General features: G+C 43.9%; 1 protein-coding gene across 1 annotated transcript; it reads left to right on the top strand.

Moving 5' to 3' along the window:
* The first annotated feature begins 868 nt into the window (after positions 1–868).
* On the top strand, positions 869–18,345 carry MSL3 (MSL complex subunit 3). Its single transcript, XM_032756570.2, has 13 exons — positions 869–997; positions 2,410–2,492; positions 3,024–3,119; positions 3,461–3,561; positions 4,110–4,192; positions 4,753–4,875; positions 5,448–5,608; positions 6,393–6,551; positions 8,073–8,335; positions 11,192–11,301; positions 14,745–14,844; positions 15,213–15,297; positions 17,573–18,345. The coding sequence occupies exons 1-13, from the start codon at positions 896–898 to the stop codon at positions 17,670–17,672; spliced, it is 1,566 nt and encodes a 521-aa protein (XP_032612461.1). The 5' UTR covers positions 869–895; the 3' UTR covers positions 17,673–18,345.
* The last annotated feature ends 1,073 nt before the right edge of the window (positions 18,346–19,418 follow it).

A 19,418-nucleotide genomic window follows, 5' to 3' on the forward strand; every position in this document is an offset into this window, starting at 1 on the left:
TTTACTTAACATCCACTCTGTGCAGGTACCATATTGATAGCGGCCTCAAGGGTACTTCTATTTAGGGAATTTTTTGTCTATTGGAGCAGATAGACCATGGGGGGCATTCCGGGGGTGCTGGGGGCTGTCAGGCCACGCTAGAAGCTGACACTGAAGACGTCAGCTACTGTTTAAGGACCCATCTGCCTCGCTGCCCACTGCTCACCCCGTCACTGGGGGCTTCAGGCCTGCCACCGGCTTGTCCTCTGAAGGGATAAGCAAGTGTTCTATTCACAGCCCGGAGTGCCCTTCTGCCCTCGCCCGAGGCCACTGCCCGCCTGGGGCCAGCTCCAGCGCTGCGTTCTCCAAGCGTGGCCACATTCATCGGCGCGCTGCTCTGCCAAGGGGGCTGACGCGGCGCGCACGGCCAGGGAGCTCTTGGGGGCAGACGCCGTCCAGCCTCCCGGCCGCCGGGTGCCTACTCCAGACCGGCTCTCTCTCTCCCTAGGCGCCTCCCACGCCCGGGCCGGAGAGCGGGCGCTCGGGGCGACGGACGACCCTGCGCGCACGTGGGCGCAGCCTGGAGGCCGCGGGGACCCTCTCCCATGGGGGCGACGGGAGACGTCCTGCCGGTAGACCTCGGCCAGGGGGTCGCGCTCCCCGCCCGCACCCCTCCCGGAGCCCCGGCGGGGACGTGCGGGGACGCGCCCGGGCGGGAGCGCGCGCGCCAGGCGCCTCCGAGGTCCCGGCAGCGGCTCGGGGCGGGCGGAGGAGGGGCCGAGGGCGGGGCGGCCGCAGCCTCCGCCATTCCCGGCCCCCCCCGGCCACGGCGCACCGCCTCCCCGCCCCCGCCCGCCCTCCCCCACCGCGCGCGCTCCGCCCGCCCCGGAGCCTCGCCCTCCGCCACGATGAGCAAATGAGCGCGAGCGAGGGCATGAAATTTAAATTCCACTCAGGGGAGAAAGTGCTGTGCTTCGAGCCTGACCCCACCAAGGCGCGAGTGCTGTACGATGCCAAGGTGCCGCCGCGGAGGGACAGGGAGGAGGCGCGGGCTGGGGGACCCGGGACCGAAGGCGGGGGCGGGGGCGGACGGCCGCGCGGAGCTGGGGGACTGCCGGGCTCTTCGGCCTGCGAGGAGCGGTGCGGCCGGCAGGGGGCGCTCACAGGGCGCTACGCCTGGGAGTCGGGGCGGAGTCTGGGATGCTTCCACTTCCTTCCGTCAGGCCGGGCGGCGCAGGCGCGGTTGGGAGCCTCGCCCATGCTTTGTCGCGTTACCGGGGCTACCGTTTGCGCCCCCGACTGCAACGGTGGCCGCTGAGGGAGGAGGCCTCTCGAATACGGTTTCTGTCTTCGCGTTAAATCTCTCCTTCTGTGCGGCCTGGTGCCGGGTGGGCTCCTGTGGGACGCCCTGGCCGTCCGATCCAGGTTCTAATTCATAGTTACGGCGCTGGCCGCTGACTTGCGACGTTGTGTCCCTGGGACCCTAGTCCAGTTTAGGCCCCATCCCTCCTGTAGGCCGTGAACCGCATCCCGAGGGCAAGGTTGGCCCAGTGTTTTCGTACCCCAGGGCCTTGCAGCATTTACGTTTTCAAACTCTGAAGGATTTACGTGGGTCTGACCATAGTTGATGGGAATCGCGCCCCGGGCCGGTCCACCTAAGTCTCCGGGAACTGAGCCACATCTTGCAGCTCCTCAGATTTGGGTGGCGGGCAGGAGTTGGCACCAGGTCTCCCAGATCCCCAAGGAAAGCACCCAGGTGCTTTCATTTCAGAGACCGGGGTTCCTAGGGCCCCTGGGCGAAGCCTTAGGCGGCAGGGACAAGGGCAGTCCCAGGTGTGTCTGTGGCGATGTCTGGACAGCTCTGTCCATTAGAGATGCTAAAGGACATCCCTAAAGGGATGAGCATATTCTGCCTTCAGTTCCCTCCCCTGCTGCTCCTGTCTTTTAACCGCATCTGCTATCCCTCTTTCTCCTCGCCCTCGAGCCTCCTCGGGGGGGGGGGGGACACGCCCCATCATTAGTCTTAGTTGTTCCCTCTAGGGACAACAGGGAGGGATTCCAGAGTCTCCAGCTAGCCCTCCTGGCGCTGGACATAGGGAGCCCAGGAGACTACAACTCCCAGAGCTCTCAGGGCTGCAGCTTTCATCTAGCCTGGACTCTCTCCTTAGTGACAGATCGGCCGGCCAATGGCTTCAGAAGCCTCACACTGTCTCACACTCAGAAACCAATCACGGGGTGGTTGGACGGATGTTTCCTATTTTGAAGGCGTCCACTCGGGGGAAAAAATGAAAGGAAAAATATTTCAACCCAGCTCTAGGTCTAAAAGAGGAGAGAATGCTTTCTTCAAAAAAGGGTCTATGAATTAGTTTTCCTGATCTAACTTCGAATTTTCTGTATGTTCTGTCATTTGTGGGAAATATTTGGTTTCAGATTGTTGATGTTATTGTTGGGAAAGACGAAAAAGGCAGAAAGATCCCAGAATATCTGATCCATTTTAATGGTTGGAACAGAAGGTGAGTGAACTTGTTAAACCAGACTGAAAATTGATTGTCTTTGTAGCATAGCAACATTGCAGACTTCTTTTAAGTTTTAGAAACACTTGTAGAGAAGTTTGTTTCATTTCCTGTTTTTACTTTGTAGCATTGCAAACTTCTTTAAGTTTTAGAAACACTTGTAGAGAAGTTTGTTTCATTTCCTGTTTTTACTTTGTAGCATTGCAAACTTCTTTTAAGTTTTAGAAACACTTGTAGATAAGTTTGATTCATTTCCTGTTTTTACTTTGTTACCAGAACTTGCCTATTGTGAGGAATAGTTACTTTTAAGTCGATTGTATTTGGATTCTGTCTGGGTGATTCTGGAAACCCCAGTTGTTTCTGTGTCTGAATGAGTTACTTTTTCAGTTTATTTGCCTCCTCTTTGTGATTTTAAAATATTTAAATCGTTTTCTAAAATGTAATTCTGGGGCATTTCTATTGCTTTGAGGTACTTTTAGCCTTTGTTTCATATCAAACTAAAGTACTGAATTTTCCTTTTTGTTCAATTAGCTGGGATAGATGGGCAGCCGAAGATCATGTGCTTCGTGATACTGATGAAAATCGTAGATTACAGCGTAAATTGGCAAGAAAAGCTGTAGCTCGCCTGTAAGAATACAAAAATCAAGATATAAATGTTATCCAATGTGTTTTCTCTTAGTGTTTTAGATTTTTATGATACAAAAGTAATACAATGACAAATATCATTTATTAAGTAATTTTAAATATTTAAAGTGTGTAAGGGGAAGAGTGTTCCTATGGTATTCTAAATAACCTTAGTGTTTTCAGAGTGGTTATTGTATAATTTTCTGAAATGGAAATTACCATTTATGTTCTAAAGTTTAATAATTTTTCAAATGTATTTCATTGCTTATTATATCTTGTTTTGATCTCAAAACTCACGAGTTCAATGTCAAAACTTATTTTAGTTGTTTGCTACTCTTTTTCAGGAGGAGCACAGGAAGAAAGAAGAAGCGCTGCAGGTTGCCTGGTGTTGACTCTGTCTTAAAAGGCCTCCCCACTGAAGAAAAAGATGAAAATGATGAAAACTGTGAGTAGCTTCACTTCATTTCCTTTGGCTGAAAGAACTTCCACCTAGGCTGAGAGAAGGATTCACTGAAATTCTAGACAGGGAAACACTTCAAGCTCATTATGTATAATATTTGCCCCATTTATTTTTGACAATTAAAGTAGATATAAGTCAGTAATAGAACATTAGCAGAGTCATGCTTGTGACTACTGCCCTCTCGGCCAGCATCTTTGTACAAACCCCTCATGGGTGTGTTCTCATGGGATCTGTTCTCTTTTTGGCACCTCCCAGGCCTTGGTCCCATTTATGAATGCAACAGGAAACTGTAGGATCCTAACTGACAATACACTTTCTGATCATTAGCTACTGTGATTTTTGCATCCATTGAAACTGGTTGTCAAAATAAATTTCTATTGTGAAAGATACAGTATTTGTGTTTGGCATTTAAAAATACATGGAATTGCAGTTTATTGTTTCCAGTAGCACCCGCACTACACGTGAAGATCTGTAGACATAAGGGTTGGTGAAGTATATAATGCGAGTTTACCGGATGCTTTTGTTTCACCTAGCATTAAGCAGTTCCTCTGACTGTAGTGAAAACAAGGATGAAGAAATAAGTGAAGAAAGTGATATTGAAGAAAAGACTGAAGTGGTATAAAGTTTTTATTGTAAAAACTTTCTCTTTGTTATATATTTTGTTTATATATTTCACCGTAAAAATTCACAGTGAAATACTCCAGTTGTGAATTGTTTTCTAAAGATACATCTTTTAAACCAATAATGTAAATTTTTATTTGACATTTAAAGAAAAGCAACCCTTACTTATAGTCACCGTATGAGTCTCTCAGTGGCTCTTTATGCCCCTAAAATGTTTCCACAAATTATAGTTATCTTTCTTTCCAGTCAAATTATTTGTTTTATAATGATTAATTTTTTTAATGGAGCCTACAGACTGTAATGTCTTCTGCCTGCATCCAAAGTTAATATAAATCTGAGTGGTAAACTTAAATGGGAAAGAAATGAAATACATATTTGCATTGTGTTTAGTGCCCCCAAACAAGTTAACTTTTGGCCTTTAACATACTTTTAATTAGAACACATGGCATACTATGATTGTTGAGGATTAGCTGGGTTTGTTTCATAGCAGGCCTTCCTTGGATATTGACTCTCCTACTGTTTTAAATAGCTAAAAAAGGAATTTTGATATTGCAGAAAGAAGAACCAGAGCTTCAAACAAGAAGGGAAATGGAAGAAAGAACAATAACTATAGAAATCCCTGAAGTTCTGAAGAAGCAGCTGGAGGATGATTGTTACTACATTAACAGGAGGAAACGGGTATGTAGGGAGAATGTATAAAACATTAATTTGTTTGGCATTTTCATTTTGCCATATTTTGCAATCATAGACGTAAGCAATAGCGAATCTTGGAGGAATGAAATTTATATTTTTCAGCTTTGTATTGAGTCAGGTTTTAAAGTTCTCTGCCAGTGGTGCTGTGCAGCTGATTAAATTATAACTCACACAGCTCTGGGTTGTGTTGGGAGCTTTCCAGAATCCTGCTGCTTGTGCTTCAGCCCAGAAGTTAAGAATTAATTGATCTGTGGTGGAGTCCAACTGCAGGTATACTTGAAGGAGTTCCCCAAGGTTGTTCTAACAGATCACTAAGATTAAGAATCACTGCTTACGTCTATTCAAAAAAGTAATATTGTAATCTACATAAGGTTATGATCAGTAGAGAAAAAAAGATCAAAGAGATTGTGAACATATTTAAGAAGTTCTATTCAAACAGAATTGGCTTTGCTTTATTTTTGAGTTAAAAAATGATACAGACATGACCAGTGTTTCTTGGAATATGTGGTTTGTTCAATTAGGATGCATACATCAGATATCTATGTTTTTGTTAACAGTTAGTGAAACTTCCATGCCAGACCAACATCATAACGATTTTGGAATCCTATGTGAAGCATTTTGCTATCAATGCAGCCTTTTCAGCCAATGAGAGGCCTCGTCACCATCACGTTATGCCACATGCCAACATGAACGTGCATTATATCCCAGCAGAAAAGAAGTGAGTACTGGCATGTTTGGTGTTTTGTGGTTCTCTCTGTATTAGAGAGGTGGCTTCCATTTAGAACAGGTGACACTTGTCTCTCTTCAGTTATTTCTCATTCATTTAATATTTAATAATTTATTGATAATTCATTGAATCATCTAATATTAAAACCTTGTCACTTTTGTGAAATCTTCAGTACTTCAATAACTATTTACACATCTTACATGGATGCATTGAAAGTGCACTGCCTCAGCACTGAGACAGTTTTTTCAGTGATACTGTTTAGGGCGAGAACTTTCCTTGAGAAGCACCAGAATGGGCAGTAAGGATTTCTCAAAGCTTGTTTACAAACAGGTTTTCATTCCAGTCAGAGAAAGCTTCCTGTATCCCGCCTGGCACACATGACCCAGCTAGATGAGATGCAGAAAGGTGGTGTTGGAGTTAAAGCAAGGGTTAGGGATTCACTAGGGTCAACCTGTTTCAGCTTGCAGTGATAGGGGTGTGTCCACCTGTCCACTTTTGCAGCACAGGCTGCTGGACACCTCGTGTGGCCTTGAACGTTATTTATTTGTGTTTAATGGGGTAAGTTAAAGTGACTGCTGTACTTTCTGCACTTTATGTTTTCCTATGTAATCTTGACAGTAGCTACAAATCCATTTCATTTTGTATGTATGTAGGTGTAATATATAATGATTAGATTTAAAGCTGGCCTATTAAAAATTGGCAACTTCATTGTGAATATTTGGAAAGTACCTCTTACTTAATTGTGTCTCTAATCTCTTCTTTTTAATCCTCCCAGTGTTGACCTTTGTAAGGAGATGGTGGATGGATTAAGAATAACCTTTGATTACACTCTCCCGTTGGTTTTACTCTATCCATATGAACAAGCTCAGTATAAAAAGGTGACTTCGTCTAAGTTTTTTCTTCCAATTAAGGAAAGTGCCACAAGCACTAACAGGTAAGTTATATAGCCTTCACTTTCACCCTCACATGTCAGCAGTACAATAATCAGATCCTTATTTTGAAGAGTTCAATCTGATGGTGTGGGCCAACATGTTTGGAGGAGGGAAGGAAATGAAAAGTGTGTGTCCTGGTGGTTTTCTTTTTTCCTGGGTAAGCTAAGTCATCATTCACTTTCATATGGCTCTGGCAGATTTTACCAAGTGAAGACCCCAGCATAGAGAACTTAGGTGGGATGATGAGCAGCTATCCCATTTTGGGGAAGATGGTAGGGAGTGGGGTGAAGAGAGCACAGGCTGAGGAGGGTGGAAGGGGCAGGTTTGAATTGAGCCCCCTCACTGGCTGTTTGTGTTAGTTGCCGAGGTTCCTTAGGAACCTCCTCCTTTTGCAGGTGTGGGATGGACTGAAGGCAGGCCTAGCTAGTAGTATTAAATGGATGTTCACACAGGGCCTGCAAACTTTGGCCTTCAGTAAAAGTTACTTCTCTTCTTGCTCTGCGATGTCACCACTTTTCCTCCCTCAGTTACCGAGCATGCTCTGTTCTTTTTTGAGGGGGCAGGGAGGGAGATCCTGCAACCTAAAGTCTTTCCTTTAATCTCTATAAGGTATTGTGCTCGCTCCCTCTTCCCTCTCTTCCTAAGAGAGTGGCCTGTTCTCATGATTTCCACTCATCTGTCTCCTCTGTTAACCACTTATCGTCTGCCTTCATCTACTGCTGTGCTGCAAAACTTTGCCTGCAGGTGAACTGATAACCTTCCACTTGCAGCGTGCTGCCCTTTGCCTCGGCCACCTTGCCCTGCCCTCCCTTTCTCCCTCTGCTTCATGGCTGTTGGCTCCCCAGCTTCTCTTTCCACCTGGCCACCATCTCTCAGCCATCCTTCCTTTGGTAGCTTCTCTCTCCTTTCCCTTTCCCCATGTCAGTTTCACCCCAGGTGAGAGGCCTGCAGGACTCACTGGGGACCTGTGTCAAAGTGCCCAGGGCCTACTTCAAACCTTGAGACTCCTCCGGGGTGGGCTGTGTGTTTTCACACAGCAACCCCGATGCTTTTCCTAGTCCTGCCAGTAGTTACGTTTCAATGAGGTGGTAGGGTATTCTTGTTCTTTAGACCAGCGTTTCTCAGCCTCGGCCCTATTGATGTTTTGAATCAGATGTTTCTTTGTTGTGGAGCTGCCTGTGCAATATAGGATGTTTAGCAGCATTAGTGGCCTTCCTCCACTAGATGCCGATAGCACCTCTTTCCTCAGTTGCAGCAACCAAAAATGTCTCCAGACATTGCCATCTGTTCCCTGTCAGGGCAACACTGCTCCCACTTGAGACCCACTGCTCTAAGACACATATAACAGGGGCATCACAATCTTTAATGCCAGCGTGCCTTGCAGAGGTATGGAGAGGGTCCAAGTCGCTTAGGTACATATTTACGGCCCTCCTGGAGTAGAGAGAGCGTTTCGTGTCTTCAGAAGCACTCCATGTTCTGGAAAGGCCCTTTGAGCTGTGTGTGACGTTCTCCATCTTCCCTAGGAGCCAGGAGGAACTCTCTCCCAGCCCGCCTTTGTTGAATCCATCCACGCCACAGTCCACAGAGAGTCAGCCGACCACTGGTGAACCAGCCACCCCCAAAAGGCGCAAAGCTGAGCCAGAAGCATTGCAGTCTCTGAGGCGGTCCACGCGCCACAGTGCCAACTGTGACAGGCTTTCTGAGAGCAGCGCTTCACCTCAGCCCAAGCGCCGGCAGCAGGACACGTCTGCCAGCATGCCCAAGCTCTTCCTGCACCTGGAAAAGAGTAGGTTCATTCTCGGGTGCCCCAGGCCGGGGAGAGCCAGCGTGTACCTTGTGTTTAGTCAGTGCCAGGCATGGTGCTGAGGTTACATGTGTGTGTGTACAGTGCGTGTGATTCCCATGTCCAAAGTGCTCTTACGCTGCCTGCTTTCTGGAGCTGTAGAAAGTTGAAGCACCCGGCACAGATTGCAGTGCGGCTGTGTTGGAGGCAGGACTGGGCTGTTCCCTCAGCCTTTCTTTTTTTTGCCATCACTCTACCACTTGTGAGCAAATTGAGTTATCAGAATTCTATATATTGTGTAGCTAGGCCTAACGAAGCATTCAAAATGAGCAATTCTAATGGGTTGTTTAGCTTTTTGTTTTCTTTGTACTCTGTCTCTGTAGTCTCTCCATTCTAAAGTTTAATTTGCAAAGGTCTGTCCTAAAATATCAAAGTAAGAATTCTCAGATTTCCATAATCTCTTCTCACCTCCTCTTAGCCCAACTCAAACTTCATCAGATCTGCTCACCTTGATTTTCAGCTGGAATGTTTCAATGGGCAAAATAAATTAGACAAGAGTTTACTTTCTTTTTTTCCAAAATACACACAGGTTGATTTGCTGTAATATAAAACTTAGAAGTAAGCCACTGCTAATTAATCATTTTAAACTTTGAAAAACTGCTAAAACAGGTGCCATGAATCAGGTACAATTACCGTAGAAACTAACATTAGCTATCATACACTAACCAGGAATTTTCCCCAAATTAATTACAATCTGGTTGTTTAACCTATGCTAATGAAGCCCTCTTACTAGTAGTATTCACTTTACGTTGAAGACCTCATTCACAAATACAGGGTGCTCTGTGCTTATATCCTTCCACCCTTGAATGCCAAAAACGTGTGGAATGGAAAGTTGATGGCAGCAGGGCCGACGGTGTCACCTGGTGCTTCGCAGGCTCAGTGAGTTAGGAAGTCAGCAGTAGGGGAGGCAGCTTGCATGCCTGTCCACCGGCACACTGTGTGGAGGCAGAAACAGAGCTACACCAGCAGGCGCCAAGCACCCAACTCCAGAGATGGAAGCCTGGTGGCCTTCCTTTCACAGAGCTCAGCTGCTCGCAGGCTGTGAAATCTAAGACACCCCTCATAAATATCAAAAACACCTCCAAAGCTAAGGTCAGGGTAAAACTACCTGGAGTCGAATCCCCATGCCCCAGTAGGCGTATCTTGTGTATGACCTGTGCCCTGTTCTTCCCTCAGCCTCTCCTGCTGTGCTGACTCCTTCAGGGGTCCTTCTAAGCATTATTCTGTTGGAACTCCCAAAACTGTCATCCCAGTGCCATTTTGTGTTCAGGTGCCCGTTTCCTTGTGTACATCCTGTCCCTGCCACATCATAAGCTCCTGAGAGAAAGGGCTGACTTGTTGATTGTGTCACCCCATCACAGCTCAGTGTTGGGGGCATAGTTCCAGGTGCATGAAAGTATTTGCTGATTCTTTGAAGATTGGGAAGGCTCAGAAGGGCAGAGTTGAAGAAGACATACCTTTAAGAGAAGCCCTTTGAATAAACAAGTGCTAAAACAAAATCAGGTGCTTTTTAAAAACAGTTTGATTGAGATATAATCCACATACCTTAAAATTCACACATTTAAAGTTTTTAGTGTCTCCAGACACAGTGGTTCATGCCTGTGAGACTGGGGCAGGAGGATCACTTGAGGCCAGGAGTTCAAGATCAGCCTGGGCACTATAGTGAAACCCCATCTCTTAAAGAAAAAATTAGCCAGGTGTGATGATGTGCACCTATAGTCCCAGCTACTTGGGAGGCTGAGCTGTGGCTGTGGCTGTGGCTGAGGCTGAAGCTGGAGGATCGCTTGAGGCCCAGAGTCCAAGACTGCAGTGAGCTCTCATTGGGCCACTGCAGTCGAGCCTGGGCGACACAAAGAGACCACCCTGTCTTATAGATAACTAACAAAATAGTTTTAGTTGGGCAAAATTAAAGAGTTGGGCAACCATCACTGAAATCAGTTTCAGACATTTTCACCACTCCAAAAAAGAAACCCCACATCGACTAGCAGTTACTCATTTGCCTCTCCCTATGTCCCCTGACAACCATTAATCTATTTGTCTCTATAGATTTGCCAGTTTGGGGCATTTCATATAAATGGAATCATCTGTATGTAAGTGGTTAATAAAGATTGGTTGATTGAAGATTGAAAAGGGTCAGCTGGGAAAATTTTTAAAAAGACTGTTTTTAAAAAGGTGCTACAAAATAAAGTGCTATCTTTTTCTGTTTCTCTTTGTATTTTTTATTTTTTATTTGTATTTATTGATGTGAAATTCACATATAAAATTAACCATTGTAAAGTGAATAATTCAGTGACACTTAACTTTATTGACACATCCACATATGCAGTTCAATCTAGTAGTTTTTAGTGTATTCACAGAGTTGTGCGGCCATCTGCACAGTCAATTCCAGAACATTTTCAGCACCCCCAAAAAGAAACCCCATACCCAGTAGCAGTCACTCCCCGCTTCCCCTTCTGCAAGCTCCTGGCAACCACTAAGCTGCTTTTGGTCTCTCTGGATTTGCCTACCCTGGGTATTTCATATAAATGGAAACATAGTATGTGGCCCTTTGTGATTGGCTCCATTCACTAAGCAGTCTTTTAAGGTTCATCCACTTTGTAGCATGTGTCAGTGCTTTATTCCTTATTTTTTTAACCAAATAAAATTCAGGTGCTACCTGTTATAAAAGGAAAGTCTTATCGTTAAAGGTTGGTAACTTCTGAGAACCAAGTTTAGATTTATATTCTGCAGTTTTTAACAGTCTTGAGGCAGTCTTTAATTCAGTTGCTGTGTGAATAATTTCATCTTTTTCTTTGGAAGAGACACCTGTGCATAGCAGATCATCTTCACCTATTCCTCTGACTCCTAGCAAGGAAGGGAGTGCTGTGTTTGCTGGCTTTGAAGGGAGAAGAACTAATGAAATAAACGAGGTAAAGAATGTTTGATGTTTGTTCCCAATGGTTCCTTCATTTGTGATTGCTTCGATTCTATAGGTGGAAGTCAAGGTTCTTGAAGCATCATGTTGCTATTACTGTAAACATTAATCAAAATTGTACGTAAGATTATGCTTAACACTGTGGGTTTTGGTTTCTAAAGTGAGAAAATTGTTAGGATTCCAGCCCTACACTGACAATCATCTTTTAAATAAGTGCAATTATTGAAATACCAGTATTTTTACTTTATAGAACAGATGTCAACACACTTTTTCCACAGAGGTCCAGAGGGTAAATACTTTAGGCTTTGTGGGCCATATGGTGCCTGTCAAGGCTACTTAACTCCAAAAGTAGCCACAGATAGTATGTAAATAAAATGAGTGTGCTATATTCCAATAAAACTTGATTTATGGACACTGAAATTTGACTAGCATTTAATTTTCATGTGTTTGAAAATTTTTTTTTGTTTTTCAATCATTTAAAAATATAACATCCACTCTTAGCTTGTGGGCAATATAGAAACAGGCAGTAGTTGGGTGGGATGTGACCAGCAGGCTGTAGTTTGCTGACTCCTACTTTAAATACCTGATTCCCCTCCATCAGTAACGGTAATACCAATAGCCGTCCCTTCAGGGATGGGCTCTAGGCCACCACTGCGCCAGACACTTGAACCGGATTACTTGGAATTCTCGAGATCAGCCTTGCCACCAGATTTCCACTTGATAGATGGGAAAACTTTTCATTTTAAAACTATTTTTAAGGCCCATTAGGTGATCTGTAGGTGGTGAGTTTGTCAGGGATTCTGAAGACGTCTCAGTTTATCAGCATATTCTGTGAATGTCTCCTAGGAGGTGAGATTTCCTTTTTTTTTTTTTTTAAGGTGAGTAGGAGTTGCACAGGGGAAAATGGCTTTGCTAGGCAAAGAACATTTTTTTCTTTTCTTGACACAGGGTCTCACTCTCACGCTATCACCCAGGCTGCAGTGCAGTGGCAGGATGTTAGCTCACTGCAGCCTCTGCCTCCTGGGCTCAGGCGATCGATCCTCCCACCTCAGCCTCCCAAGTAGCTGGAACTACAGGCTCATGCCACTATGGCCTGGCTAATTTTTGCATTTTTTTGTAGAGACTAAGTTTTGCCATGTTGCCCAGACTGGTCACCAACTCCTGAGCTCAAGTGATCCTCCTGCCTCTGCCTCCCAAAGTGCTGGGATTACAGGCATGAGCCACTGTGCCCAGCCTAGGCAAAGAGCACTTGATGATGGGAAGAGAGGTCACAGAACTTTCTTCTAGATGATGACTATGTTCAGTAGTGTGTTCCCTAAGTTCTCTTGAGAGACTGCTCAACTCTGCTGTTCCAGCAGGAAAGCCATAAACAAAGGGGTGTGACTCTGTGCTGCCCCCTCAATTCATTCATGGCCACTGAGAATTTAATGTCATGTGATTTTCACATATCACAAAATATTATTCATATGATTTTTTCCCCCAACCATTGTGAACATAGGAGCATCGGGCTGGCTTTGGCCCAGGGGCTACGGTTGGCTGACCCCATAAAGAATCTAGAAAGCCTAATTTGTGTTATGATGATTGTTGAGGGTAGGTTAGGAAATCCCTAGTTCAAGCAGTCCCTGACACGCCCATTTTTCAGATAAGAATGCACTACGAATTTTATTATTGAAGGGAAATCGTGAATTTAAGGGGCATCTGAGTTGTCAAGTAAGGGCTATTCCCACTCTGGTCTGCAGTGCGAATGCGCCATCTAGTGGTTATAGGTACAGCTGCAGCTTATAGTTTAAAAGTGCTTTCTGGGAAATGGTTGGGGTTCAGGTGGCTCTCACAAGGACTCATGAGACCTTTGTGGATTCCCACCTTCTTACGTACCTCTACCACCGTGTTTTTTGACCAGGGCTCTTTCTCTCAGTTCCAATCGGTGCTCCACAGTACTAGGGGCTGGTCTGGGCCAGCACATGCCAATAACGATCCATCAGTGGTTCCCATGCATACCCCATTGGGAATCCCCCGACTAGAAACCTACCGTTTTTCCCTGGAAAATGTGTCTTCATAAATAAAAGATTATGAACTGCCTTGAAACACAGAATTGAGTGAGTGAGATAGAGCCAGATGACCTGCTTTTGTACATGCCAAGTGCTGTTCATGCCTCTGAGATTGCAAAGTCCCGTATGTTTCCTTTGAGTCAGCTTCAGCTGTGTGCACTGGGCAGGTGCTGGGGATGCTGTAAAGATGCTGGAACGATCCCTTCCCTCAGTGCTCCACAGTGCAGAAGTGGGTTGCTGAGGGTGGAGACCTAGGCGAGAGTTTAGGCCTGTCTAGGCAGGGGCCAAGGTGAAGCTAGGCCTTTGTTCTGGATCCTTCAGGGCCACGTTGGTGCTTATTAGCTTCTGGCAGTTTCATGTTGTTAAACTGACTATATCAGCATTTCTGAGTTTGTGGGGGCATCTTTCTGCTTTGTCTGCTAGTGGACTTCCTCCAGTCTCACTGTTTCCATATTGAATATGATGTCCCAAAAGCCAAAGTAGCAGCTCAGTAGAGTAGGCTCTGGTTCTATAATTTGCTGAAGTACTTTTACGGAAATTCATCAGAGAGTTTTGAAATGCAACTCTCCCTTTAACAAAAGCCCCAAGTCCACCCACAGTTCTGAAATTCAGAATGAAGACAAATCAGTTATCAGGTTTGAAGTCTATTTCAGTTGATCCAAGGGGTTAAAAGATTCAAATTCGTTTCCATAATGAATCTAACAGCAAGAAATTAAGGAATCTTGAAACAACAGTAATATTATTCAGAACATCTATGGATCACTTTTTAATGCTTCATTCTTTCTCTAGTGCAGCAGGATTTTCTTTTTTCTGGGTAGGGGGGAAGGGGGGCCGGAGTTTCACTCTTGTCGCCCAGGCTGGAGTGCAGTGGCACAACCTCAGTTCACTGTAACCTCTGCCTCCCCTCGGTTCAGGTGACTCTCCTGCCTCAGCCTCCCAAGTAGCTGGGATTACAGGCGTCCACCACCACACCTGGCTAATTTTTTGTATTTTTAGTAGAGATGGGGTTTCAACATGTTGGCCAAGCTGGTCTCAAACTCCTGACCTCAGTTGATCCACCCACCTCGGCCTCCCAAAGTGCTGGGATTACAGGTGTGAGCCACTGCGCCTGGCCATGCAGCAGGATTTTCAATAAAGAGAAAGGGACTAAAGAACCTAAACAGTTACAGTTATTTATAGAGAATAACTGTTGCAAGTTAAGAAATTAAAGACTTTTTAAATCTATTTTAAGTGTTTTTGCCTTTCGTCTTTGTTTTTTGTAAGCTTGTGTTTATTTTGATCCAATCACTTATTTTTTCCCCTCTATGTACAATTTACTGTCATAATTGTTAGGTAGTTGGAAGTGTCTCCATTAAGAATAACAAAAGCATTCAATTCGTGCTTTTTCCAGGTCCTCTCCTGGAAGCTTGTGCCTGACAATTACCCCCCAGGTGACCAGCCGCCTCCACCCTCTTACATTTACGGGGCACAACATTTGCTGCGATTGTTTGGTAAGAATCCTGGTTCCTGCTTTCTTCTTTCCATTTTTCATTTTGCATTCTCTTGTTAGCTTTCTGTACACCTTGTGGTTTGGGCTATAATTATCTAACTAAGAAATTTGGGGATCCAAGAAAAATTGAAGGTAACATATCGAAGAAAAGGCACTGAATGAATCTTAAATTTCATAAAAATTATGTTTGTAATATTTGTACTGCTACTCTGTCTTTGTTCAGTAAGAGTATGGGGTTTTGTTTGATAATGTGGATGTTAATTTCAGTTCCAGTAGAGATAAGGAGGGGCCCAGACCTTCCCTGAGTGAATCCTATGCATTGTCAGATTCTGCTAATTGTAAATGGTTTTGCTTTTATTTTTAATGCAGTGAAACTTCCAGAAATCCTTGGAAAGATGTCCTTTTCTGAGAAGAATCTGAAGGCTTTATTGAAGCACTTTGATCTCTTTTTGAGGTATTTTTATTACTTTGTCAAAACTTACATCTGTTGCCATATATGTGGCTTTTCTGAACTTGTCTTTAGCACATGGGGATGTCAGCTCTGTGGTATTTTAAATAGTAGAAGTATTACCTAAGTATGGTTGCTTCTAACCATAATGGGAATTAGGAGTGGGTTTTTTTGGTATTTCTTTTTTCCATAATTTCTCTGGTTTCTGAGTTAGGGGCATTCATTGTACAGAGGTGAAGTTTTTTTGTCTCACTAGAAGAATTTAATTAAAAAAAAACCCCTTATGAATAGAAAATAAATTCTCTAAAGTAGAAGTGATTGAGATTGATGATAATTTAGTTTTACATTTTTTTGTTCAACAGCACCTCAAGCATTGGACTTTCCTTTGTTGCATGTACATAAACTAACTTAAATAGTAGCATTTATAGGTTGGATTTTGGTGTTTACTTTAGAATTAAGAAAAAAGACCCCTCGTCTGTGTTGTCATGTATGAATTCAGACCAAGGTATTGTTTCCTGCAGCTGACAAAGCCAGTTATTTTTTTTATCTAATAGGATCATTTGACTTGAGGCTCTGCTGTGTCCTCTCCCTTCCAGATGATGTCTATGGACCACTTTCTTTCCTTGGCCTTCAAGGCTAGTCGTCCCCCTGCCTCACGCAGCTCATCCTAGCTACCTGACTTTGTTTCTTCCTTCTCTTTAAGGAGCATCTCTTCCTTGTATCCAGGCCCCACCCTGACTCATCAAGTAGGATTTACCACAGAGTGGAGAGTATCCCAGCCGGGGAAATCGTCTTGTGGTTTTAAGAGATCCTTTCATGTAGGCATTTTGAATAAAGTGTCCATGAGTGGAATTAGACTTCACAACATTTTCTTGGAAACAAGTTTCCAAAAGACCCTCTTCCCTCCCAGCCTCTTCCTCAACAAAACCCACAACTCTGTTTGGCATAAAATTTTGTAAACTGAAATCAAATAGTGCCAAGAAAATATGAAGAGTCAGCTGCAGGATAGCATAGGAAATCCTGCTAATTTTGATGCATGCCTAATACAAAATAGAAATTAGAATTTTAGGAAGTAACTTAGGAGGACTTATTAATAAACCTAGTAAGAGGTTTTAAAAATGTATTGGAAGATATCAACCAGAATCAGTGGACTCAATAATGATCATAAAAAGAGTACACTCATAGAAGAAAAAGAGTTAGCTATCCAATGAGTTTAGACTCAATTATTACTAAAGAAGATTTGCACATTTTTAGGAATTTGGGCAGGTGGGAGTCACTGGGAAGCAAGCATAAGGCTAATGTGCTTATTAGTGAATATTGCACTGTGAGAATGTCTTAGCCCTCCATGGCAAAATCAGTTGAAGTTTGAGTCAAGATATCATATGTATATTGCAGATTCTTGAATGACCAGCACATTTTTAACATCCGTCTTCATACAGAGGAGTCTTTTCTGCGTCTTGGTACTGTTAGATAGAACTGTAACATGTTTTGGCATGGCAAATTAGGACACCAAATGCCATTACTAGTTGTTCTGTTCAATTTTGGTGTGACTTTGCTCATATAAATGATGTACATTTCTGAAGTAAGATTTATTGTTTATAATCGTTTTTTATTTTTTATTTTATTTATTTATTTATTTTTTGAGATGGAGTCTCACTCTGTCGCCCAGGCTGGAGTGCAGTGGCGTGATCTCGGCTCACTGCAAGCTCCGCCTCCCGGGTTCACGCCATGCTCCTGCCTCAGCCTCCCGAGTAGCTGGGACTACAGGCGCCCGCCACCACGCCCAGCTAATTTTTTCTGTTTTTAGTAGAGACAGGGTTTCACCGTGTTATCCAGGATGTTCTCAATCTCCTGACCTCGTGACCACCTGCCTCGGCTTCCCAAAGTGCTGGGATTACAGGCGTGAACCACCGCGCCCAGCCTATAATCTGTTGTTTTTAATAGTTTGTTTGAACAACAGAAAAATGTAGAAACATTCATGGGCTTCCCCCACCCCCCCAACAGAAGTGTTTATATAACCAGACTGCCACCTGGTGGAGTGTAGGTTCTGTTTCCATTTGTACACCTGATGATGGTGAAGGCATTCAGATAAGTAGTAATTCACATAGAAGCTGGATAAGTGCAGTGAAAATAATCAATATAGAGAGATCAAAATTATAGTCATTTTTTTCTTCCTAATACCAAAAAACAGTTGAAATCTTAGTAGGTTGAAAGTCAATATTTTGCTTGATGGTATTTAGTCCTTAGTATGGTGCTCATTGGGGCTATTTTTTTTTTCCAGGTTTTTAGCAGAATACCGTGATGACTTCTTCCCAGAGTCGGCTTACGTCGCTGCCTGTGAGGCACATTACAGCACCAAGAACCCCCGGGCAATTTATTAAAATGTTGATGGTTCTGTAAGAGCAACTGCTCTGTCTAGTTTGGCGCTCTGGGTTCCAGGTGAACAACTAACAAGGTGGTGGGTCTTTACCCACAGCACAAACACAATGCCCACCTTGGGGCTCTGTTGTTTGAGTTGCCCACATACTGCAGTTATTCTGTTAGGAATGATTCCCTGGGTGCCTGAAAGTGCTCTGACATGACGCTTGTTACTTTGCAGGCCATCTGTGATGGCAAGGAAAAAGCAACTATGTTCGCAGTGAAATATTCGTGAAATAGGTTAGGCCATTTCAGTAGACACTGCAGTTAGTTAGCAAGAACCACATTGTCTCTTTATTTGTTAGCATTAAACAAATATTTTTTGCAAATTGGTTTTATTTTTTTGATGAAGCCGAGCAACTCTGTCCAAAAAGGTTTAGTTTGTACTTGGAAACCACAAAGTAGTCTCAAAGTATTTTAGAGGGAATCGATATTGATGGCAAAAGAAAATTTGCAGCTATGCATTTGCTTCTAACGGTTCCCTCTCTGTGAAACATTATTTTTGGTGATCTAAAGAAAGCATTGCCTTTCTTATTTGAGATTTTACAGCTATACTTTGTTGTGTAATGTTATGGTTCCCTTTCTGTAAAATGTTATTTTTGGTGATCTAAATAAAGCCTGTCTTGTTTGAAAGAACCAGGAGAGAGAGTTTTCACTCTGGCCTTGTCCTCTTTAATGCAGGGTAACAGTGGGGTAACCTTTTGACTCATAACTTTAGGTTTCATTTTGTTTTTCCTTTGGGCCTTTTTTTGTTAAATCCCTCTTTGGTTTTGCCTCACTTGGCAGCAGGACCAGACAGTGGTTCCTAGAAGTTCCTGCAGTTCTGTGCTGTCTTGTTGCTGCATTGTGGTCTCATCTGGGGCCAACACCAGTTTCTCCTCCTCCTCCCTCATTACCAACTGACAGTCTCTGCAGTCACTCCTCTAATCCTTATTTTAGTCTCACGTGCCTCCCCTATCTTCAGATGTTTAAGAAAGTTCTAACTTCGTAGAAATGGTATCAGTACCATACCAGCATTGAATATAGCACCTGCCTTGTAACTCACCTCAGCAGACCTTAACTTCCAAAGATCACTGGTTGTGAACAAGGGCTACAAGGATTTTTTAAAAATCTGTAGATGATTTCATCAAAGTGACTTATGCATACACTGACCAATGAGAATCAATACTGTGCACTTAGTTGCTAAGTTAGACGTGGGTTTTGGTGTCTCATCCGGAGTAGTACTCAGGTTCGTGGTAGCTTTTATCTACATTTGGTTTATGCAATGCTTATTTGAATCTGGCGCACCTGCAGTGAGCTCTGAATTGCTTAAAAAGTTGAATCAGTAATTACTTATGGCCAGGAAAAGGAAAAAGATTTTCCTTTTAAGACTCAACTTGTTGAAATGTCTCCAATGAAGTGAGCACAGACATTTATATAGGCACATACCTTGAGTTTACAGTTAATTCATTTTCTAATAATGAACAATTATTTTCTTCCCCTAAAGGCATTTCTTAAATATAACTTCAAAAGTTGATGTGGCCGGGTGCAGTGGCTCACGCCTGTAATCCCAGCACTTTGGGAGGCTGAGATGGGCGGATCATGAGGTCAGGAGATCGAGACCATCCTGGCTAACATGGTGAAACCTCGTCTCTACTAAAAATACAAAAAAATTAGCCAAGCTTGGTGGCGGGCGCCTGTAGTCCCAGCTACTTGGGAGGCTGAGGCAG

This window comes from Hylobates moloch, unplaced genomic scaffold (assembly GCF_009828535.3).
Source record: "Hylobates moloch isolate HMO894 unplaced genomic scaffold, HMol_V3 SCAFFOLD_7, whole genome shotgun sequence".
In the NCBI taxonomy this organism is placed as follows: domain Eukaryota; kingdom Metazoa; phylum Chordata; class Mammalia; order Primates; family Hylobatidae; genus Hylobates; species Hylobates moloch.